This window comes from Triturus cristatus, chromosome 11 (genome assembly GCF_964204655.1).
Source record: "Triturus cristatus chromosome 11, aTriCri1.1, whole genome shotgun sequence".
NCBI lineage: Eukaryota > Metazoa > Chordata > Amphibia > Caudata > Salamandridae > Triturus > Triturus cristatus.
Window position 1 is genome coordinate 1,110,159,074 of NC_140594.1, and position 25,302 is coordinate 1,110,184,375.

The 25,302-nt window shown below is 48.8% G+C and overlaps 1 protein-coding gene across 1 annotated transcript in view; it reads right to left on the reverse strand.

The window, feature by feature from the left end:
• Positions 1-1,230: 1,230 nt before the first annotated feature.
• Positions 1,231-25,302, reverse strand: part of VWA5B2 (von Willebrand factor A domain containing 5B2) — a 334,472-nt gene continuing 310,400 nt past the window's right edge. The window contains exons 19-22 of the mRNA XM_085635592.1: positions 19,255-19,329; positions 10,714-10,783; positions 6,008-6,131; positions 1,231-4,101 (exon numbers count right to left, since the gene is read on the reverse strand). Of these exons, the coding sequence (XP_085491718.1) occupies positions 3,334-4,101; positions 6,008-6,131; positions 10,714-10,783; positions 19,255-19,329 (1,037 nt within the window). The 3' untranslated portion in view covers positions 1,231-3,333. The remainder of the gene's footprint in view (positions 4,102-6,007; positions 6,132-10,713; positions 10,784-19,254; positions 19,330-25,302) is intronic.

The following is a 25,302-nucleotide window of genomic DNA, read 5'->3' on the forward strand; positions in this document are numbered from 1 at the left end:
GTTTGAGTTGCCACACTTGAAGGAACTAGTAAGGGGTGAAATTCATGGAGTGTCAGGTCTACCTTTATCAATTGATTTCAGTTCAACAGATTGACACAATGAGTTATTCAGCAGGTGACAGATAAAATGTGACTTTAACAGCTCTATATTCATGTTGCAAGAAACCAATGGGTTTATTTTGGATTGACCGAGCAGGAGTCCCATTGCAACCTATGGTTCCCTCCCCTTATTTAGAGGTTGAAGAACTACCAGGCTTCAGATACCAGAGCTTCAGCTGGCTCTACTATCAGACACCACTTCCTGTCAGCCCATCCTCCACAGGGCTGCCCACATCGTTGCGATGGAAGCCCAACCTATTTGAGGGCACGGCTTCCAATACTGACTACTCTGGACTGCAACGCAATCTATGGCAGACCTGGGCAGAAAAAGAGGAAACCTGTCGCTGACATGCAGGGAGAAAACTCCCTGTGAGTCCAGTATATTGTTTTATTGTTCTTTAGAGTAAACCCCCCACTTTGGGTATTTCTTTGCGTATCCAAAAAACATGGCTTGCACGTCGTGATTACATGCAAGCTGTTCGGGCATGCAGTATGTCTGAATAGACAAACAATTCCTAGACCACATGGATCTCTGATTATGGCGGGCTCACACACCTATCACCGGTGCCTAAATGACTCCGCAAGCGCCCAATCAAACACTCATTTCAGTTGCATTTCTATGCGGATGCATGTTTGACCCAATACCATCCCTGAGCAGCAAAACTTAAGAGCCTCAAAGGCAAACATGAGGCTTGGGGCTACATTTATGCTCTCTGCACACTTTATGCCCGGGTGTAGACAATTTATTGATCCCTTTCCAGAGCATCTGCTGACACCTGATTTGACTCTCAGTGGACAGGCCTCATGTGAACCATTTAAAATACATTTTATGTCATTCCAAACATGCGTACCGGAGAGCATCCGCCAACTGAGTAAAATAAATTGTGTTTTACACCACTACCCACATTATTGTTGGAGTAATAATACTCACCAATACTGCCACCCCCCTCTAATCCCTATTATTCCCCAAAAAGTTATTTATTGTCTCCCACGGTAAACAATTTCAGTAGCCACAGTGTCAAAGGTGATGTAGCAGGCTTTGAAGAACACATTAGGCAGTAGAACAGTGTGGAAGTCATACAAGATATTCGATATTAAAATAAACCACAAAAGAACTCTACACTCATATTAATGGCAAGGCATACTATTTACTTCTCACAGAGCCAAAGAAATCATCAAATAAAGAAATCATTGAAACTAAAGAAAAGTCTAGTAAGAGTGGGTTTATAGAAAAGGAATGGGCAGAGATGTATCTCTTTTTGAAAAATACCCAAGTGAGGACGTTTTGGTCTATCATAAAGGAAATTCCCCCGGATCCAGCGACAGTGTATCTTTGGTGGTGTGAGATGTTCTTATGTGTCACCTATAGCCTATCCGTACCATCAGGCTTAACGTGTAGAGGGAGAAAAGTCTGGGAAACCTTAGAAATTGTATTTGGGAAGTTACGCTAACCTCAACGATCAAGAAGGGACGATCATTGGGTTCAGCAGGTCAAAATGGGATTCCTCCAAAGTTTTCGCAGCACCCTGATGAATCCCTTATTCAATTCACTTCTAACTAAGTATAGACTCAACGGGTGGTGACCAGGCTTGAGTCTTCATCTTCTAAGGACAACCCAAGTCTTCCAGAGAACTACAGGCTGGCTGCCTTGCTGATGTCAAAGTTGTGTCAGAAGAACCACAAAATTGGGCCAATGAAAACCACGTTCTTCTTTTTGGGCAAACGGAGTACTTGGAACAGCTGTGCGACACCTGATAATGTTTTGACCCTGAACGTGCTGTATGAGTCGCGGATTCTGAGGACTGCAGAAGGCAATTGGAGGTACGGGTAATCTCCCCTCAGTTTCTAAGAGCTTTGCAAACTTTCTGCTCCTTGACATGAGTGTGTATAGAATTGGGAAAGAGGGGGAAGTGTCCAAAATAACTTACAACAATTCTTGGTTGAATGATTAGATGTGTCCGATTTAAGGCAACTAGTGACCCGTTCATCTAGCAAGACGCTGCGTTGTTAACTTGATGGGAAGAAGACTGATAGGGAAAACAGTTGTAAAATTTAAGTCACAAGCAATTTTTTACATTTAGTAACATTGTTTGGAATCGTAAAGAACATTTTTTATAATGTAATTTGTGTTTAGCATTATTAAGTGAGAATCGATTTGATGATTCTATTTTTCTCCATCGGTATAATTTACGGTTGATCACATATAATAATCTGTTTTTAAAATATTTTCTATCTCTAGCTGTGAAATTGTAAAGGTGGCACCATGCTTTATACAATAAAGTTTGACTTGAGTTTGGCTACGTTGAAGACAACCCAAATCAGATTCCTGCACGGCCGTCTCTCGGATCGCGAGTGTGTCCAAGGTACGAGTCCATGAAGACCTTTGCATATCCCGGATGTACTGATGCTTGTCAGTTTTTTGAGTTGGAGCAGAACAACCAGTAGCTCTATTTATCAGTACCAGGCAATGGCTACCAAGATGGAGCTCCTGGGCCTCCTGCATGTACCTGAAAGGGCAGGGAGTCCGGAAGGGTTCTAGTTGGACAACTTGGGAACATTCTGGGATAAAGGCAGCATACCAAGGAATGGATCCCGAAACATCTGCTACGGTGCTGAAGAGTGCACAGTGGTTGGATGCAGCAGAGATTCAGAAAAAATGTTGTCAGCAATCCACTGCAACTACCGGGCATCACTGATTAGGCGTATTACTAGTTGATGATTGTAAAACGTGCTTATGTTTCACTGGCTCTTCTCTCTTGGAATGTTTGTTTGAGGTTCCCCGCTGCCAGATGAAGTGTGTTTAATTTAGTGATTAACTCCACCAACATACGTCCCCTGGGGCCTAGGATCCAACTACAACTGGTTTTCAAGGAAATTGTCAGTCATTGGATGGACTGTTTACCAATCAGAGGCTAGGGCAGGAAAATGATGCAATGTCCAGCCCTCTAATTGGTAAATCGTTGTCCAACGGTGTAAAGCGAAACCTACCAGTGATCAGTGAGTTTTTCATAGCATTTCATTTTTGTTTAGCTTAAGGTGTCGTATTACTCGCACCCACCACCCACAGTATATCACGCGTCTTCGTTTCCTGAGCGCCTGCCCTTGAATGTCAGTGAACGTCCATACTTTGAGGCAGAGGAGGCCCTCTCTCAAGACAGAGAGCCTAACACAATTCTAAGGCAATCATCTTTATTTAGACAGTCTGGAGTGGGGCAGCCCTCTGGTTTTGCCCTCCTCACATATTGCTGGGGTTGTAGCATAGAATGTTCAGCTTGATGTTCTCATCCCAGTGACGCAGCAGAAGAAAGAGGTGGCGCGCGGCCCCTTTAAGGCAGGTGTGGTCTACGCCCTCCGGCAGTTGCTGGTCTCGCAGCCACGTGTCCGCCTTGGCAGCTACCAGCTCCCACTCTGTGAAGAACTCAGCACACTGGTGTTCTAGCCAGGCCAGTGCCACTGCGGTGGCCCAGCTGCTGCTTTCCAGTTCGGACTCGTCACTCAAGCCCTCTGGATCCATGAAGCTCACACTAGCCTCAGAGGTGGCTGGAGAGTTCTCGCAGGCGTCAGTCTCGGAACCACGCCCGCTGTCGGCTTGTTGCCACATGGAGCTTAGGACCTCTGGACAGGAATTGAAGGACTGGTAGAAAGTGCCAGGTGTGACGTCCCTGCTGAGAACCGGATGCTGCTCAGATGACCACTCGTGGCTCAGCCTGGGCCGGTGGCGGTCTGAGCGTCCCAGGTCCTCTCCTGACCTGGAGGCGGGCTCTCTTTGGTCTGTTAGTGGGCTGATGGCATGGCGACTACTGCTCGCGCTGCTGCTAGAGGTGATCCCATCCTGGCTGGCTCTGGCTGTCAGCGCCCTAGGAGATGCACTGGAGACAGGGCTTAGGCTGGCTCGGTGTGATGCATAGGGCGATGCTCTGCATAGTCGATCCAGTGGAATCTGAACCACGTGCGAGAAGGCTTCATTCAGATGAAACGCTCCATGGGCCGTCTGGAGCCGGACCTAGGGGAGAAGGAAAAGAATAAGTGTAGACAACAGAGAAGTGAGAAGCCATTATAGGAGCATTTGTTGAACATAAAGTAAACCGTGATGGACAACAGATTTATTAACAAGTTATTTAAAAAGTAATTGAAGATGATTTCATTATTAAACATGCCAGCAACGCAATTCCCTGATAATTGGATTAAAAAATGTGTTTACACAAAAAGTGCATACTGAACTTTTCCAAACTAAGGTTTGCATGAAAATTGTTTGAAAATATTCTGTTTAGCTTTTGTGGCTTCATAAGCAATTAGATCACTGTTTCAAATCCATCTCCCAACCTAACAATGACTATTTATATTTTGCACTGCTGAACCTGAATTGTGTCCTGGCACTTAAATACTAAGAACCGTAATCACAACAAAGTTTAAAGTACAGAAACCAGCATCTGATGGCTTCGCGTCCAACCACACGGTCAACATTTACAGAGTTTTCCACGCTCCGTGGAGCACGTGGAGTTCCAAAAAACCATACTCCGCGGAGTTTTTTTCCTCACTTGCGCTCGTCAATGTCAGGTTGGCGAGCGCAAGCAAGGAAAAACCACCTCATGGCGAAATATTTCCTTGCTCGCGCTCGCCAAGATCTAGTTGGCGAGCACAAGCAAGGAAAATCAACCTCCTGGCAAGATTGCTCAATGCGGGCGGTCAGATTTCTCAATGCGAGTGGTCGCGGCAGGTCCCGACCACTCGCGTTGAGAGACCTTCTGTTTGCGTTGAGAAAGCTTCCGCCTGAGTAGAAAATCTACTGGAGCAGCAGAAAGGAAGCTGCGCCCTCTTGCACTGCGCATGGTGACGTTCGCAATGATTTTACAGCGGGGTACAGACACCTGGCACTCAAACTCACCATGAACGGCATGACCCTAACGCACGCCGCCGCTCGCGGAATTCCACGTAGCACAGCAGAGTTGTTTTTTGTCACTTCGCGGAGTTCCTACGCAGAACTCCGCAAACTCCACCCTGGGTTATTATGGTCACATACAACTTTGGGAATGATCTCCAAAGATTTTGCTATGTTTATGTATGACTTACTCTTATGGCTTGACTTACTCTTGATTTTCAGGAGTAAGCTAGTAGTACCCTTGGCTTCCTCCTGGTTTACTCTTGGATTTCAATAGGCCAGGAGCCCTAGAGAAGTATTTTGCAGCGACATTTTTGTGAATCTGGTCCTATACATGTCTTTTTCCATCACATTTATCAACATTGCAATTTCGTTGTCTTTTCAATATGATACATTAGACAATGCACCTGTTTTCACCAACTCCTAACAATAAACCGAAGTTGTAGCACCAGCCCATGGATGAAATACATGAAAAATGCCAAATGGCCATGTAGATGAAAAGAATGCAACTGTGTGACAATGTTATCACGATTGACATGGGACTTGATTTTTAGCTTTTTTTAAGTTATTACATTTGTTTTTTTCTGTCCCTAACACCTAGAACAGTTTTTTTGCCTTTTTAAGCACTGGTCACAGGGCTTTAAAAGGCAAAAAGCTGTTCTAGGTGTTTGGGACAAAAAAATACAAATGAAATAACTTTAAAAATAGCTACAAATCAAATGTCAACGCGTCAAACAGGTTATCTCAAGGCTTGGAATACATATTACATTCTCTCCAGCCTGCTTGTCCTCTTTTAGCTGCATCCTTTGGTACTTTACACCCCCATGCGTTACACTGAAATCTAAAATTTCTTTAGGCCTTGTTACTGACAGCTTTAGCTCATTACAAGTCTTCCGGCCAATGAGCGGAAAGCTGCTGGGTCTATACTCTACTACTGTAGTCCTATTCTTGCAACACTCCTGTTCACATTAGCAGGAAGCCTGTATCCTCTGCTTAAGACCACCCTAGCTACAATCCGATGCCCCCTTACCAGCGGCAGGTAGTCCTGGCTCTCGACTCCAGAGGTGACGTCACTCTCGGCCGACAGGCACGGTGGTTTCAGGGGGGTCAGCTTCCCCGAGGGGCTTCCTCCTCTTCGCTTCCCGAGGCTGAACCTGTGGGAAGGGACAGGGCAGTGGTGAGTACCAAGAGGAAGGCGGGACCAACACATCGCACGAGGTCCTACACATGGACATCGATTCACCAAAATGCCATGGGTAGCAGATGTGACATCACAGTTCCTTTGATCCGTGGTAACATGAGAGGGTTGACCCTTTGTTTGACCCATTACGTCGTAACATGCTCCTATTGGCTGTTGAAGGGCTAGGCTTGGAGCATGGAGTGGAAAGTACTTGGAGAAAGCAGAACTCTTAGAATCCTGCGTACTGTCTCTTTAAGGTGCCGCCATCTTTACTACTGGCAACATGAGTAGCAGAAGCAATGCTAGATGTAGCAAAGGGCAAGCCAGAAGTAGCAGCTGCTACCCCTGGCCATTCTTAATTAGGGCTGGGTGATAAACTCCGCTCTGCTGGCGGAGTTTGCGGAGTTTTGAATGGAGTGCAGAGTTCTGAAAAACTCTGTCTACCGCCGCCTGGCGGAGTTTTTTCTCAAGTGCGGCTCGCCAGAGTTATGTTGATGAGTGCCAGGGAGAAAAACGAGTGCTGCAAGGCCTTCTGGTGAGATTTCTCTACGCGGGCAGTCACGGCAGGCCTCTGACGTTCGCATTGAGAAAGCTGCTGCTCGCGTTGAGAAAGCTGCCACTCAAGTAGCAAATCTGCTCGGGTGGCAGAAAGAAGCAGCGCCCTCTGGCAAGCCGCGTGGGTCCGTCTGCGCTGATTTGACAGCATGGAACAAGCTCCCGGCACTAAAGATCAGCGTGAGCAGAGTGATGTGTCGGATTCCGCTGCTAACGGAACTCTGCGGTATCTCGCTGAGTTTTTATTTAACGCTACGCAATTACGAGGAGTGAAACGCCACGCGTTCCGCCCACCCCTACTCTTAACTGACATCCCTGCTCGCACATCTGGCCAACCGCATAGGCGGTCATCCAGTGGTGAGCAGCGGAGGCTTTAGGCTTCCTAGGTAGGTTTACCAAACATATGTGACGAATTTGGAATGTTTAAATTCAAGACTGAAGCATAACATAAAACACAAAACAAAGGAAAGACCCTTTTCAAGAATCCGAAGAAGATGTGGAAGATCTAAGCGTGGAAGGAGATCCCAGGACCAAGCCACTGAAATCAAACGAGGAGTAGAGGTGAATCACCGGTCCCCTAACCCTCAGTGGTATCACACAGACTTTGACCAGGAGGACAGTCGAAAACATCTACACACGCTCAGCACCTACACAAACACATGCGCACACACAAACACAATCATTTTCAGCTAATCACTATAAGGTGCGCCTGCGTGAAGTGTGAGATGGGTTTATACACAATATAGGGGTGCGCCCTCTACATGGTGCACCTCTCAGTGCTTTAACTTGAAGCTATTCACACGAACACAAACAAGCACAGACACTACAAGTGGCACCTAAGCACACTCTAAGGTAGTTATATATCCTTAAAGATATAGCTATGCAAACTGCAAGGACCCCCCCCCCTCACTGTACACACTGTAACGTGCACCTAGACACACTGCAAGGACCCCCCCCCTCACTGTACACACTATAACGTGCTCCTAGACACACTGCAAGGACCCCCCCCCTCACTGTACACACTGTAACGTGCTCCTAGACACACTGCAAGGGCCGCCCCTCACTGTACACACTGTAACGTGCACCTAGACACACTGCAAGGTGCCTCTGCACGTATGTATGCACACCCATGGTGCATATAAACATGCTATAAGACACAGCTGTACACATATGGTACAGCAGAACACTATAAGGGGCCTCTGCGGACACGCACACACTCTAAAAGGTGCCCCTAAACATACTGGGAGGCACAGCTAGTCACAAACGGTACAGCTGTACACATATACACACACTCACGCTTAACATACATACTAGAATGTGCAGCTGTACATATTATAAGGTACAGCCGTACACTAAATAAGGTAGTTCTACATACACACACACACTCTAAAATATGCACCATGACATACTAGAAGGCACAACTGTACACATAACATATGGTACAGCTGTATACAACATATGGTACAACAGCTGTACACATAACATATCATACAGCTGTACACATAACATATGGTACAGCTGTACACATAACATATGGTACAACAGCTGTACACATAACATATGGTACAGCTCTACACATAACATACGGTACAACAGCTGTACACATAACATATCGTACAGCTGTACACATAACATATGGTACAGCGCTACACATAACATACGGTACAACAGCTGTACACATAACATGGTACAGTTGTACACTAAAGAGTCTCTGCACGTGCACACACATACAGTTCAGCAGTACAGTATGAGCTTCTTCTGCATGCGCCCCCTACACACGCTGCAGCTAGACACGTATTAATAACATCTGTGATATAAGATGCACGTATGCCCCCAGGTCAGGTCAGCCCGAGAGCCTGCAGCCGGCTGCTTTCCAAGGTTCACGCTAGAGACAGACGTCTCTCTCCGGCTTCGACGCCACCTTGTCACAGGCTATGGACAGATACCATATGTCCCACGAAGGTCAGGGGTCACGTACAATCCTTTTAGCACCTTAAATTGGATTTCTTCAGAGGAGCCGGGGCTGGAGAAGGGATCCGGGCATCTGACATGGGGTTTAAGGCTTAGGGGACAGGTGGCCCCTGACTCCCTGCCAGAGAGAGAGGTGCATTAAAGAGCAGAGCGCCATTAACCCTTTCACACCTGCGAGCACAGCTCGGCCGCCATCTCTTGCAAGGTGTGACGACAGTAAGAGGGGGGCGTGTTTACCACTGAATCTAAAGACAATGTGGTTGATCCTGGATTATCCGAAAGTGCCGCGTATCTCTGCAAGCGTCAAGAAATGAACACCTGCTGTCAAATGAATGCAACATAAACCCACTTTAAAACAATAATACCAGTGCAGCTTTCTCATTAAAGGTCATTTTATTCTCAAGTCTATTTCTTTATTAATGAAGCGGAGGTTTTCAAGTGCTCAGCGAATCGTGCGCTTTCATTGAAACCCATGACCCTCTCAGGAACAATGTGAGTCTGCGCAAAAAACTGGTTTGCGCACCTCCGTTTGCGCACGTACAGCCGCATTGCTGTGCCGGGGGCGCACACTGCTGTGACCCAAAACTGGTCAGAGAAAGCCCACTTCACCCCTAGCCAGGCGCGCAACACCCATTGGGCTCACCGGGCTTCAGCCCCCCCGTCATGTGTGTCAGCCCGGCTGAGACAGCCCCGCGGGCTGGCGTCTGTTTAATTGCAGCCGGACCCGAGTACTTCACAGGTCTTTAAATGACCATTACTCGTTAATGAGGCTTTTGTTTTGTTGTCACCCCTTCTTACAGCCACTCTGCCTATGGCTGGAAGACTTAGCCCCCCCCCCCCCCCGAAATCTTTCTCAGCCCCCCCCCGAAATTTGGCTTTAGTTGCCCGCCTGCCCCTAGCCTAGGGCTACCTCTCACTTGCCCTCGCACTCTCTGCTGCCTCTGTCTTGATGGCTCCTGCCTGAACCATTGGCTCACTGACTGGGCTAGTTTCCCTGCTAGAAGTATGTCTGCAAACGCCATGGCATTATTTTTTCCAGTTTTATGTAGCATGAACTCGACCTGAAGGCATTGGAGCGCTTTACATGAGCACCAGTTGTGTTACACAAGCAGTCGTTCATTTTTTGTAGGCACGGGGAGAGTAAGTGATTTGCCCAGAATCACAGGATGTTGAGATGAAGCCGAGACTCCAACCTGGTTCCCCAGTTCCAAATTCAGCAGCTCTGGGTACTACACCACATCCTCTTCCCTGCATTAGCACTCTTTGATAATATATCCCAAATCTTTTATTAAGTACGAGGCATGGGCAAAGTGGACACCTGCGCAGGGCCCCAGCCTTTCAGGGGCCCCTTGATTGATCCAGCTCTGTTCTGCAGAGAGTCTTGCCCTGATGACCTTGAAGAATTCTTAAACAGATTGTTTTAATAACTGTTTTCCTTTTATTTATTTTTAATGTGGGCGATGCGTGAAAGTTTATTACAGACATTTAGCAGAGAAATGTTATGTTTATGTTTCATGCAACATCCATAAAAAAGTTTCTTGTAGAACAAAAGAGGACCTCTCCTGTGAGAAATGGGGGTGTCTCAGATGACTTGCAGTAATATTACCCGCAGCTGTGTTCCAATATTGAAAAGACACATCATTACCCCTGAAGTTTGGACGAGTGTGCCTGTGCACTGTCAGTGACCTGGCCAAAGAGGGCATTTAAGAGCTGAAATTGGATCATAAATTAAAATCTCTTCCAAGCAGGGGCCCCCAAAATTCATTTGACCTATGGGCCCCAAAATCCTTAAGATGTCCCTGACGAGAAGGTGAGGTGACACAGCCAGCCACCTCTAGGTTGAGATCAGGAGGTGCAACTCAACCACTCCTCTTCATAAATTCATTAGAGCACCCTTCTCCAGAAGTGACTTTGATGTCCGCCTTAGGCGTTAATGACCACAAGGATGAGGTGAGAAGAAGAGAAGGAAAGGTAGATTCTTCTCCAGCATCAATTACAAACCAGCACCAAAGTATCAATGTCAGCCTCACCTGGAGCCAAAGAAGTTCTCGAGGGATTTCTGGGAGCCGATGGAATGAGCTGACGGGCTGTGTGTGTGACCTGTAACAAGAGGAAGAAAATCCCTTGAGTGGGTTATAATTGTTGCAGAGTGGGTGGGTCCCACAGTCTTGAGTTTACAAGCAGTGAAGAATACGTGAACTATCAGTTTGTAAAAGCCTGCTTTGGGCATTGTGCCTCAAAGTTTGAGGTCAACAAATTCTACACAAATATTTGCACCAGTACAATCAATCGATGGAGCTATCGAACCTGTTGCTTCGATGAGTTAAATGTTTACCTCCCTGAAGCACATGAGACACAAAGTGATGGAAGATGGCTGTATGAATTCTGAAGAGTTAAAAATGAAGAAAATAGTCAACAGATGGAAGTACATGGAAGCTAGATACAGGATAGGGGGCCAAAAGTGCGAAGCCTTTTTTGCGTATCAGTAGCACATTACCGAATTGCAGTTTGGGTGCGCGACCAAATATCGATTCTTCGGTATTTGGAGGGTACTTGTTTAGAGCGTCCCTTCCAAATACCAAATCATTCATATTTTATCACCTCCTCAAAGGAGGTGGTAAGCCATTCACAAATGGGAAAGGGTCCCCAATGGAAACCATCACCTTTGCGAATGCTGAAAAAAAGAATTAGGCAGTGGTCTAATAGCAATCCCAGACATGGTGGTCTACTGACCACAGCAGGCCACCATCCCTGTCATGGCTGCGAATCCTAGTGGGTCCTACCGCATTACTATTCATGAGGTAGGTTAAATTGCGACCCACTACAAATCGATAATTTGCAAACCGAGCAATTGATACATAGGTCGCTCGGCAAATTATCTCACTGGTAGAGAAAATACTGGTCGCAAATTGTGAACAGTTGTAGGTACATCTGGCCCAAAAACCAACAAAGTACCACCCATGGGTGGCAAGGCAATAACAGGCTGGAACGCATAAACCTCTCCAGGTGTCTTCTCCCATGCACATGGAGCTCTGGCACATTGGAATGCCGATGCGCTGTACCAATTTGTTTGCTGCAGCTTAATCACATCACCTTTAACCTTAATTTGTGCATCCTTGTGAGAGGCGCAGGTCAGAAGGTGCCGGCACCCACAACACTGCGCACAAGTCACTTCCCCAGATACCTGCACTCCTCTGGGGCCAACAACTTGGTCATCTCTAGGACACACAGGACCCATTGGGGAGGTAGAAGTTTTGTCTGGGGTGCAGCCAAACTCTGGGACAAAATAACTCCATCTATTAGAGCCATGCCCAACCAAGTGGCTGTCAGAAAGGCACTGAAGACATGGCTTTTTGTCTGAATCAGCTTGTCCTGTTCTAGTCTGCACCCTGTTGTAATTTGAGCTAACACCTTGACGCCCCCGGGTATTTATGCGCTTAAGAAATGTATTAACATCACATATGAACATAACTTCATTTGATTACATCCTTTGCCTTTTCTCACACTGGTATATTTAAATTGAATAGGGACAGTGCACTGTGCAGTTAATTTCATATAACTCTCTCACTGGTACCCAAATTCTGTCCGATGAGCACAGCCTTCACATAGCACTGCATTTGGCCTGATCTAAGTGCTTAATTTGAGCCAGTGGTTTCTGGTGCTCGGCACCAGCACTTAATTGTCTGCATCAGTTCTAGTAATTGCCCACCACATGGTGGTGCTGTCTGTCTAATTTTGAGATGAGCACAACAAGTGTGTTTAATAAGTCAATATACATCAATAAAGAAAAATACCTGAGGCACATGCCATTATTATGGCTTTGGGTGGACTAGAATACTCTGAATTGTCACATTTGTAGGGGAGCGATGGTTAGTAGATGTATTGGTACTGTCATTGGCAGCGCTGGCAGGGGTAATGGGTGATGCAGGCTGCAGTGGCCTCCCAAGAAGGGCACTTACTTTTTTACAAATTAGGAGCTGCCTGATGAGATTGTGCCGCAAGATAAAAAACGTTCTCCTGTGGTCTCCAGCTCCCCACAGAGACCTGCTCATGCCACCTCGTCTGAAGCCATCTCAGTTACCTTGCCTGTGCCCGCTTACTGCAAGCCACCTGATTGATCTCTTCAAAACCTGAGCACCGTACCTGACTCGGTTTAGACGACTCCAGGCACCCTCACATATATCATATATTCACCTTGCCCTAGTGTTGCGGTAACCATGCACTGCACATGTGGCCGTCTCTGATTCTAGCCCAGAATGGTCGTTCCCCTCCATGAATGAGTGTAATCACCCACAAAAGATGAGATTTTCACAGTATTTTACAAAGGACAACATTATAAACGTAGGGGGCTCTCTGCGCTATCCACAAGAGCGAAAGAAAAACATGGGAAGCAAGCCCTTGTCCATGCTTTGGAGGAAAAGATAAATACTTTAAGGAACTTCAGAAATTGAAAACAGTTGGGACTAGATCTCAGAAAGAGGGGCAAAGCATTCCATAGGGTAGGATCAAACACAGAAAAGGCATGATCACCCACTTTAAGCCGGTTGAATAGTGGAATACTCCGCATGGCGAGGTCGAGGAAGATGCTCATAGACGCAGGAATGAATCTTGTCATTGATGAACTGAGGAGTGAGACCAACAGGACAAGATGGATGACACACAAGGTTTTAAACATGACTGTGGCACTGATAGGAAGACAGTGGCTAGTATGGGGCAACAGCGTGGCGAAGCCAAGATCCCAGATCTAGGCACCAGAAAGCCCGGCTCTTCACATCGCCACTGCTACGCCACGCTCAAGACATCAGTTTTGTCCATGTTTAGTTTCAGCCAGTTACCCCTCTCCAATCTTGCGCTTCCAACATAGAGGGCTGGAAATTGGACAATGTAGCACCCCGCCTTCTGTCTATGTCATGTACATGTAAAACTGGAAGCCGCACGAGCAGATGAGGTCAGTGACTCAATGCGGTGCAGCTACCTGCTGGTGTGAATCTGTCCTTACGGGTTTGTATACTTGAAATGGCCCTATCGGATTCCACCAGAGCTCCACCACCTCCTGCCATCCAGTTGTGGGTCCTGATAATCACTCTTTCTTCCTCTTCAACCTTTCTCCTTCATGCTCTGGGTAAAAGTCTAATGATGAACAATATGTTGCGGCCCCTAAACCGCGGGCCAGTGCCCACCACCTGCACACATTAGGCACAGCACAGATCCCAGCCAACCACATCCTATGAGAAAATCCTGACTTATGCCGCCAATGCATGAGTTTACAAATCATGGACCTGATTCACGAGAGTCCCTGCACTCGTAGCGGAGGCCCTGCAGTCATGGGGGAGTCTCCGCACTCGTAGCGGAGGCCCTGCAGTCATGGGGGAGTCTCCGCACTCGTAGCGGAGGACCCGCAGTAATGGGGGAGTTTCCGCACTTGTAGCGGAGGACCCGCAGTCATGGGGGAGTCTCCGCACTCGTAGCAGAGGCCCCGTAGCCGTGGGGGAGTTTCCACACTCGGGGCGTAGGCCCCGCAGTCATGGGGGAGTCTCCGCATTCGTAGCGGAAGCCCCGCAGTCATGGGGGAGTCTCCGCACTCGTAGCGGAGGCCCCGCAGTCATGGGGAGTCTCCACACTCGTAGCAGAAGCCTCGCAGTCATGGGGGAGTCTCCGCACTCGTAGCGGAGGTCCCTCAGTCATGGGGGAGTCTCCGCACTCGTAGCGGAGGACCCACAGTCATGGGGGAGTTTCCACACTCGGGGCGGAGGCCCTGCAGTCATGGGGGAGTCTCCGCACTCGTAGCAGAAACCCCGCAGTCATGGGGGAGTCTCTGCACTCGTAGCGGAGGCCCCGCAGTCATGGGGGAGTCTCCGCACTCGTAGCGGAGGCCCCGAAGTCATGGGGGAGTTTCCACACTCGGGGCAGAGGCCCCGCAGTCATGGGGGAGTCTCCGCACTTGGGCGGAATCTCCACAATGAGAATTCTCATTGAGGAGATTCCGCCCCTAGTGCGGAGACTCCCCCACGACTGCTGGGCTTCTGTTATGAGTGCGGCGGCCCTTTGTGAATCAGGCCCTTCGTGTGAAAAGTTATACAAGCCATAAAATATTATAAATGAATCTCTGCATAAAACACCGTTCTGCTCCACGCATTGTCAATTTCTGATTTGCAGTTGTCTCGGGCCATGTGTTATGCTGTGAGCATCCCGCGTGGGCTTTAGCCTTCTGCAACAACCCGTCATCCTGTGCGACATGCTGATAGGCTAAAGGAATCAAATGCAAGTGTTGCAGTACTAACACTTGTCAGCAGGGGTACCACACCTTTAAAGCATCATTAGCCCTATCTAAAGAAATATTAGTACTGAAAGTCCCCGGTGTAGAGTCATTGTGACGGACTGCTCCTTGTTTTATCGATCAGGCAAACCCTATATGGTTTCTCGTGCAGGACACCCATGTCGCAAAATTCCAGACGACTGCTCTAAATGTTTGTACCATGATGCTTAGCAGCAGAATGCTAGAATCTGTTTGGTGATTGAGGCCCATTCAAAGTGGGACTTCATAACAAGGGGGGGCTAACACCCCCTGTCCAGACCATGACACTACTAACAGCTGATTACGAAACCGGGTTACAGGCCTTTTTACTTGAACCCCCTGGTAAATCTGTGTTGCATCTAATGACTGGTTGCCCTCACTCCACCGTATGTGTAACATGTATGAGTGTCCTTGACAAATTGTGAGGTAAGATACACACATTGGGTGTCCCGCCTATATGTGTGGACACCAGGTTTTGTATGGTGCTCTGTAAGGTCATTGAAGGTCATGGCCTGCAGGCTTCCCTCTCTCTGTCTGCCCCTTGTACTGCTCCTGTTACTCCCGCTACCTCTAGAATACACCCTGTGTAGCCAAGTACAACAGAGTGGCCTCAGTTCTCACCTGAAAGAAAGAGAAGCAGAGTCCTTTTTAGGTCAAAGCCTGGCTGTAGGGTTGCAAAAACATATCGGGGGCATTCTGAAAGCTTACTTAGGAATTTACTCCACCGGTTGCTTACCATTGGCTTTGTGTTTTGTCACTCACATTTGCTTGATTTCTATTTGCTGGCTTTATTTGTTTTAACCCGCCCAGCATGTCTTTGTCCCTCCTGTGGAGCCTATCCTTTTTAGCCACCTCTCTGATTGGCTCCTTCCATGCTTCCGTCATAGTATGCTTTTCAGGAACTAATTTTGTTTTCTTTTTTTGTGAAGCTCTCAGTGAGAGTGAATGTGTTTCATCCATGTCTCTCTTGCACTCCTCTGCCAAACTCTCTCTCCCACGCTCTTTGTTGCTCTCAAGCCAAGTGTGTTTCTGTGGGCCCCCACGCCCCACCTTACTGTTGATTTGTATAGAATCAACACAGGCCTGTGAAGCGTGATTGTAATCAGCAACGAAAATTGCAGCATTTGATGCCCACTGTGTTTAACATGTTGGGTTGGGTTTAACAGGTGGTCCTAAAAAATATCTTTTCCTGATATTTTCCTGGCAGACAGCTACGCTCTACTGGTACGAAACTTATGATGTTCCCCAGGATTCGTACCTTTTGCTGGGGGGGGGACGAAGTATTGGTTACGGCACGGCCAAACTATGGAATATGCTTCCAATGCATATCAGGTCTGCAAGTTCACTAGTCTTATTCAGAAAGAGTCTTAAAACCTGGCTATTCCAGAACTAGTTCTTGATCTTTTGGGCTTACTTTAGTCTTTCAGCACCAAGACAACTCCGGGTATTCGTGCGCTCAATAAGTTACATTAACATAACATAACATAACATAACATAACATGTATTTGGAAAAACTGAGGCATTCTATAGTAAGCTTCAGTCCAGAGCAGGTCACATCCTTTTGGGGCCCACTGATGCTTTGTGTAGATCCTTTCCCAGGCTAGATTCATGGCTTGAGAGCTGTGCAGGCCCCTCCTCCCTCTTCCCCTGTTAATTTCCTTCACTTCAAAGTCTGGAATGTAAGATCTGATCCGTTCACGCCCACAGAGGTTGCCCTTTACTGTGCCTGCTTCAGAATTCAATCTGTACTTTCTGCACCCTATAGAGACTCTTAGGGGCTCATTTATGAGCCGCTGCGTCACTTTTTGTGACGCACCAGTGGCGTAAAACATGCGCCATGTTGCGCCATATTTACGAAGTGAAGCATCTACCTAGATGCGTCAGTTTGTAAACCCCTGCGCTACATTATACCTGCGTCAGGTATAATGTATGCAGGGTGGGCGTTCCCACGTAAGTAAGCATCGTAGAAGTGACGCAGTGAAATCTACGAGATTTCACTGCGCCACTTCTAGGGTTTAAATGCGTCAATATCTTACGCCTGCCTCACAGCAGGTGTAAGACTGACGCAGGCCCTTTCACATGGGGCTTGCCCCATGTGAAAGGACACATTGCTGGAGTTGCGTCACTTTTGTGACACACTCCAGCAATGCGTCACTTTTGCGCCTACAGATACGTCAGAAATACTGACGTATCTGTGACTCCTTGCGACATGATGCGTCATACTGTAAATATGACGCATCATTGGAGTCGCAGGGAGGGCGCAGTGAAAAGTGACGCATCACTGTTTTCACGCAGTGATGCGTCACTTTTCATAAATGAGGCCCTCAGTTTTAAACAGTGGCGGCTGGCACGGATCAGGGGAACTTGAGAACTGGCTTGACAGAAATCCCCTGGAATACCTTCAGTTACGGTTGGTCATTTCTTGCTTGAGTGCGGGAGACGCCAATACCACTTCCGCCATTATGAATACCAGTGGATTAGACATGATGAATCCAAGTCAGTCTGAATAGATCCTTCCAGAGGGGGCTGCTACACCAGAAGTGCTTAGTTTGAGCCAGTGGTTTCCGGTGCTCAGACCGACACTTATTCATCAACACCGGTGATTTTCATGAGCACCAGTTAAGGACACATTCATTTATAGTAGGCATGGGGAGATTTAGTGATTTGCCCAGAATCACAGGATGTTGAGCCGCTGCTGAGATTTGAACCTGGTTCCCCAGCTCCGAAGTCAGCAGCTCTGGCCATTACGCCACATCCTCCCCCACTTTTATGGTTAGTAATTAGTTCTGTTTTAGAGAACGCTATCAGGAGAAATAAGCTGGTGCAAGCTGCCTCCTGATGAGAGCCCCGGAACTTATTTTTTTTTACAAATTAACCACAGCCCACCAGACGATCGCAAGTGGTCTGGTGTTCCTATACTGGGGATTTGCGGGGCCAGAAACACCAGCCCAATTTTACTGGGTGGAAACGCGTCCAATAAAATCAAGTTTGGGACTACGGGAAATGTCCTTTCCGGCCTATGTCCGAGGCCCTCCTACAACCTAAGGAAGCACGAAAGGCTCTCCCCTGCCCACCCACATCCTTCCCTAGCTCTGGTTGCCCTCCCCGTTCTCCATTCCTACCTCCAAACCACAGCGATGCCCCCACTCCCACTTAGCATCTACTGAAAGCAGATTGGAAATGGGTGCAGAAGATGGTCATTTTCAGCCACGAATAGGGATCTAAAGACTTTTTTAACTTAATAATTGGATCTGAATGTTATTTCCCACTGTGACTCACAATTGGTTTATTTACAAGCTAGGAAACTGTCTGGAAATGTTAATTCTAGCTCTGCGGTACCCCTCCACCTACCCAGTTGAGTGGTTTGTGCAGCCTCAGAGTGGCTGGTCCTCTACCATTTCACCATGGCATTCTTGTAAACAGTGATTCATTCATAAACAAGTAAGTGCCAGGGCTCTTCTCCGGAGACCACTAGAGCCTGCACTGCCCATTGCCCCTGCCAGGTCTGCCAGTGACAGTACCCACACAACTAGTAACTATGGCATCCCTATAAGTGTGACAAATCCACCCAAAGCTAGAATAATGGTGTGAGCGGCAGGTATATATTTTTCTTCTGTGTATTGACTTATTAAACTGTCTTATTGTGCTCATCTCAAAATTAGACAGAGAGCGCCACCATGAGGGGGACTGTCACCAAAACCGGTGCTTACAATTATGTGCTGGTGCCGAGCACCGGAGACCACCGGCTCAAATTGAGCACTGTTTGTAAATGAATCGCTTGTAATAAATTTCCAGCAAAGCAGAGATATTTTTTATGTGGACACTGGGGATGTGTCAGGGGTACACTAACACCACCCACATTATTGACAGTAAATTCACCATTCTGTGCATGAATGATAAACTTCTAGGCACCGTCTCCTTCTATGTCAGCGGGAGCCATCCTGGGGGGCTTGCTGCAGTCGAAAGAGGGAGTCTACATCTGGAGGACTCTGCTCTGTCAGTGTAGAGAGGGTTCCTCTGCCACAGTAGCCACCCAGTAGCCCACCTATCAGAGGTTAATCAATGTCCTAAGTGATGTTGTTATGCCTATATCACAGGAGCTTGAGAAGGACACTGCTGGTGTGATTAGCCTCTTACTGTCTGCCTGCGGCGGCTATAATATAGCAGGGATGGCTTGATCCCCTTTGTATCACTTCAAACTACTTGCCCATGGATAAGGCCAATGTGGCTTTGCCATAAGGATGAGACAGAGAGCACCTTCCCCAGGACAGGTTACCTTCCAGCTGACTGTGCTTCTCCCAGCCACACACTGAAGCCACACTGACAGGGGAGACGGGGCCTGTTTCTTTCTCTGAAACACAAGAAATCACACTTAGGTGCACTGCAGGCGAGGGTGGGGCAACACCAAGAGAACCTGGGTTTGATACAAGGGAGGCTAGAGGAGTGAGACGCAGGGAGGGAATACACTGATGATGAAGCACCTTACACATGGAGACACCGCAGAGGACCACTGGCCCAGACATTGTAGGGTACAGAGGAGAAAAGGGACACTTCCAGTATACACACAACACAAAAGCACACTCCAGACACATAAAAGACACACACAGATGCACAGGCACACATACACATGCACGCGTTCTTCACACACCCACACCTACACACTGGCACACACACATATTCACAGATCCACATTTATTGCCACATTTCTTATAAATTCCATTGCAGCCTATTCTGTACAGAGGTGTTCCTGATTGAAAACAGACGCCTGACCACAACAGTGACAGCATCACCAAAGAACGACTAGGATACTGCTCAGGGTAATTACTAGCAGTTGAGATTAATTGCACTGAACTATCTTGTTGGAACTGAAACCTATGACCAGCTTTGGGCTATACATCCACAGAGATCACTACAGCACTTGCTCAACTCACTGAGCTGTCCCATTGAGTTTTAATCTGCAGCTAATGCTTATTTATAAAGTAGGCACTTAGCCCACTGAGCTACCTTAATGGAATTGGCAGGCTGGTGCTATACATAAGCAACAGTAGGCAGCTGTCTGGGGAGTCACCAGTATGACATCACCAAATGTCCCTTACAAGATTTACATATGGCCTATTCGCTTACGTGTCCGCAGCCTTTCCACTGGCCATATGGCTTGGCATTTTTGACCAGCTCAAGAAAGCATTTAAACTACTGGGTAAATGAATTTAGCCACTTGGCTTGATAATACATTGAGTCAGAGGGACATTATAACTATAAGTAATAAGTAAGAGGTGAAATCAGCCCACATGAACTTAATCCTTCAATCATGACCAAGGATAGCACTGGAAAAGTTGTACAGTTTCCTTATTCTATTCCAGGCCAATGCATGCAAGGTTAAGAAGTGTGAATATTGGCACGCATCCATGAAGTTTATCAATTTAAGTGGATTTGTAAAATAAGGCATATGTAATGAATCAGGATTAAGAATTGTTCACTATTTAATGTTCGTCATTATAAGATAAGAATGTAAATCCTTAGTAAACTGTACACCCTATGGTTCCATTTTGCAAAAATGTAATTAATTTAATATAATGTACATTTTCATATAGAATGATGAATCACATTGTAATTAATTTACTTCCACATTATCACATTTTATCATGTGCACTTGCAAGGTTGATATATGGACTTTTCAAACAGATTTTAAGTGTTTTGCACCAGTTGAAGATGTCCGCCATTGTTTGTTTATCTATTTTCTCAGTAATAGTCCTTTGTTTATGTTTTTGGCACCATCACTAGTATGTATGTGACTTGACTGCGCCCATGACTTGGAAGAAAGTATCTTTGGAGCCGAGACGCGTCGGGGTTGCTGCAATAAGGTTTACGTTCTGGCAGCATACTTGAGTGTAGTGTCGCGATATCAGACCCTGACGTGACACGCGATGGTGTGCGCGTCAGGGCACGTTTGTTGTACGTTAGCAAATAAATATGACGTCACGCAGACGCGGCGGCAGTTAAGCCCCGGCTGCGGAGACGCCAAGAAACCAACACGAGTGTCCTCTCGTTATTGGGCTCCACGTGCGTAGCAGGCCCCACGAGCACGCGCTGCAGGCCCCCCAGCGACACCACAATTTGGCGACGAGGGTGCGATCGTGCCCTGCTCAGCCTCGGCGCGTCCGGTTGGTGTGGCGGCCGCGAGCGATCCCCGCTGCGGTGCTCGTGCCCCGCCGGAGCGCGCTGTAGGCCCCGTACTGTGAACCCGCCCAGGAAGCGCCGGAGCGCTCTGCTGTGCCTGACTGCTCGCGCTGGGGCCGTCTCTGACATCAGCGCCCAGCGCGTTTTCAAAGACTGCATGGGCCCTGCCCTCCTGACCTGGAGAGAGCGCAGCATCCACTGTGCCCTGCATCCCCTCGACGGAGTCAGCCAGTAAAGACACACGACGCCATCTGGCTCACCGGAGGCCCAAGAAGGTAGGGTCAAGTGCCCCTGAACACCTGTAAATCCTCCAGATCAGACAGCAAGGGAGGGGCTGGCCCACACACGTGCCCCTGGGGAATCTGAACTGGAAAAGGGAAAAGAGGTCTCGCCTAGCGCCAGCTACACGCGGGTCAGAAGGTCTCGCCCAGGGGAGCCTGAATTGCCCAAGGGAGACGAGGTCTTGCATCGTGCCAGACACACACGTGCCAGAAGGTCTCGCCCAACGTGACGGCACCAGAGAGAAGGAGGTTTGAGCCTGCGCAAGCCACGCACGCGCCACATGGCGACAATCCCGCCAATAGAGCCGTTCTCCGTCGAGGGGTCCCCATCAACGGTAGCAGCCCGGTGGAGAGACTGGGAGGACAGAGTGCGCATTTTCTTCGAGGCCACGAAGGTCCACAGGGATCAAAAGCGCGCAATGATAATTCACCTAGGCGGGAAAGAAATTCACAACATAGTGAAGACTCTCGCGGAGGCCACCCCCAGGACGCACACGACGCTCATAGCAGCTCTCAACGAGTACTTTGAGCCAATGGCAAACCGTGACTATGAACGCTTCATATTTCGCCAGGCGCGACAGTCGCCGGATGAGTCGCTCGACAAATTCTACGCTCGTCTCAAGAACTTAGCGGCCACCTGTGGGTTTCGAGATGAGACGGAGGAGATAAGAGGCCAGATAATACAGGGGTGTGCGTCCGCCAAGCTAAGGGAGAGAATCTTGGAAGAATCCGGTAAACCCCTAGCGGATATCCTGACGATGGGCTGAACGAAGGAACTATCCAAGGCGCGCGCCGCGCACATGGAGGCGGCGCTACAAGTGCCAGTGAAGGCCGAGCCAGTCAATGCCGTGGCAGTCAAGCCGAAACAGAGGTGGCCCCGACGAAAGCCGGCCCCGGCTGCTCAAGAACAGCAGAAGTCCTGTGGATACTGTGGCGGCTCACCCCACGCCCCGGCGGAGTGCCCGGCGAGAGGGACCAAATGCAGAGGGTGTGGACGCTTCAACCACTTTGAGAAAGTGTGCAGATCGAAGGGTTTCCGAAAGCCCCGCCAGGCCGTGCACACGGTCGAGGAAGGAGGTCCGGGAGCCAGCGACATGGACGACGACGAAGAGGAGGAAAAAGTCATACACCGGGTGCACATGATAGGCACGGCGGCCCGCCGAACCAGGAGACTGCCGCAATGCAGCATCCGAATAGGGTCAGAAGAAGTTACAACAGTGGTAGACACAGGAGCCAGCATCAACATCATGGCTGCTGCAATGCACAAGTCCATGCGTCCACAGCCCCCGCTACAACCCTCGACCATCACAGTGTTCGCCTATGGACAAGAAGAACCGTTAAAGGTGCGAGGGAAGTTCAGAACGGTGATATCCCACGGGACACGGTCCATCAAGTCGAACGTCTACGTCACCGAAGACGGGCAAGGCATGCTCCTGGGCTGTCGAGCGGCGGAAGACCTGGTAGTGGTAACCTTCGCGTTTGGGGTGCACCAAGAGTCAGTACAACACACTCTGGAAGAGTTCGAGGAAATCTTTCAAGGGATAGGCAAGTTCCGGGGGAAAGAAGTTCACCTACACATCGATCCCACGGTCCAGCCGATAGCACTCCGACATCGCCGCATAGCATTCCACCTCAGGCCACTAGTGGAAGCGGAATTGAAGAAGCTGGAGGCGGCGGGGATCATTGAGAAAGTATCCGGACCGACCCCGTGGGTGTCGCCAATCGTCGTGGCGAAAAAACCGAAGCAGCCAGGCGCTGTCCGGATATGTGTGGACATGAGGCTACCGAACGTGGCCATCAAAAGGGAGCGACACATCACTCCTACTATCGATGACATCGTTGGTGAAATGGCCGGCGCCAAGTGGTTTTCAAAGCTGGACCTCCGCTCAGGCTACCATCAGTTAGTACTGGATGAAGCGTCACGGAACATAACGACATTCTCCACTCACGTAGGTCTGAGGCGATACACGAGGCTGAGTTTCGGGGTATCGAGCGCTGCGGAGGTATTCCAGAATGTAATACAGGAGCTGATCGCAGGAATCCCCGGGGCGCTCAACGTCAGTGATGACATCATGATACACGCCACGACGGTAGCGGAACACAACGAGAGGCTGGTGCAAGTGCTACGACGCATACGAGACGCAGGCCTCACACTGCATCGGGAGAAATGCGAATTCCTGTGCCGAAAGATCCAGTTCTTCGGCTACGTCTTCTCAGCTGATGGCGTCAACCCCGATCCGGACAAGGTCAAAGATATCAAGGCGGCAGCTGCTCCTGCCAATGTCACAGAGGTGAGGAGCTTTCTAGGCATGGTGAATTATTGTGGCAGGTTCATCAAGGATCTAGCGAACCTCACAGCGCCACTGAGAGAGCTCACAAAAGACTCAACACCCTGGACGTGGAACAGTGACCAGAACAGAGCATTTGAGGAAGTCAAACATGCACTCTCAGAAGCTACGACGCTGGCCTTCTTCGACCCGGCCAAGCTGACACAAATTGCCGTCGATGCCGGTCCAGTCGGGCTGGGCGCAGTCCTGTTGCAGCGAAAGACGGATGCTGAGGAGTGGGCCCCGGTAGCTTTCGCCAGCCGGTCACTCACTGACACGGAGCAGAGATACTCTCAAGTAGAAAAGGAGGCGATCGCCATTCACTGGGGGTGTCGTCACTTCCATTTGTACGTCTACGGCAAACCTTTCGTCGTGACCACCGACCATAAGCCATTGGTCTCCCTGTTTGCTGGCACCTCCACGAAGCCACCGCCACGAATAGAGAAGTGGATGTTGCAACTGCAGGACTACAACTGCAAAATTGAGTACCAACCGGGAGCGCGTAACCCGGCGGACTACCTATCCCGCCATCCCCGCACAGCTACTCCAAGAGAAGTGAAAGAGGCGGCAGAAACGGAAGAGTATGTCTGGTGCGTTACGGCGCGATCATGCCCCCGGCCAGTATCCATGGCAAGCCTGTCCCAGGCCACCAGCGAAGACGAGTGCTTACAAAGGGCGAGAGTGGCGGTCTGGGACAACAATTGGACCCGCGCCCGAGAGGAGTGGAAGAGCCTGACGCCTCAGGCGAAGCAGATAATGGAGAGCTTGTACCACGTGAAGACAGAACTAACGGAAGACGAGACTGGATGCCTGCTGAGAGGCCACCGGCTGGTTATACCGACGTCCCTCACCCAGAGAGTGGTGGATCTAGCCCATATCGGTCACCAGGGCATGGTTAAGACGAAGTCACGACTCCGAACCAAAGTATGGTTCCCTCTGATGGACGAAATTGTGGAGGCGACTGTTCGAGACTGCCAGGCGTGTCAGCTAACTGGTGAAGTGCCCCGGCCGGCCCCAGTGGTGATGGAGCCTCGCCCAAGGAAGCCCTGGTCAAAGATCAGCGTCGATTTCGGCAGCCTGCCCGACGGAAGGCACACCTTGGTGGCCATAGACGATCACTCCAAGTATCCAGAGGTTGAGATACTGACAGTTCTGAGTGCTCAGGAAGTAATCCCGAGAAAATCATGGCAACCCACGGCATTGTCAAAGAGATCAGGACCGACAATGGGTCACCGTTTCAGAGCCAAGACTTCGCGGTGTACCTCCAGGCTCTCGGGATTCACCATCGGTGAATCACTCCACGATGGCCTCAAGCGAATGGAGAAGCAGAACGCTTCATGAGGACTCTCAACAAAGTAATACGAATCGCCCACGAAAAGAGCCAGTCTGTAGAACTTGCCATTTTCACATTCCTCCGTAGCTATCGCCAAACGCCCCACTCTGTCACGGGAGTAGCTCCCGCACACTTGCTAATGGGGCGGGTTGTCACCGATTCAATACCACATCACCCCGGATGGCAGCCCGAAACTCCCAATGACA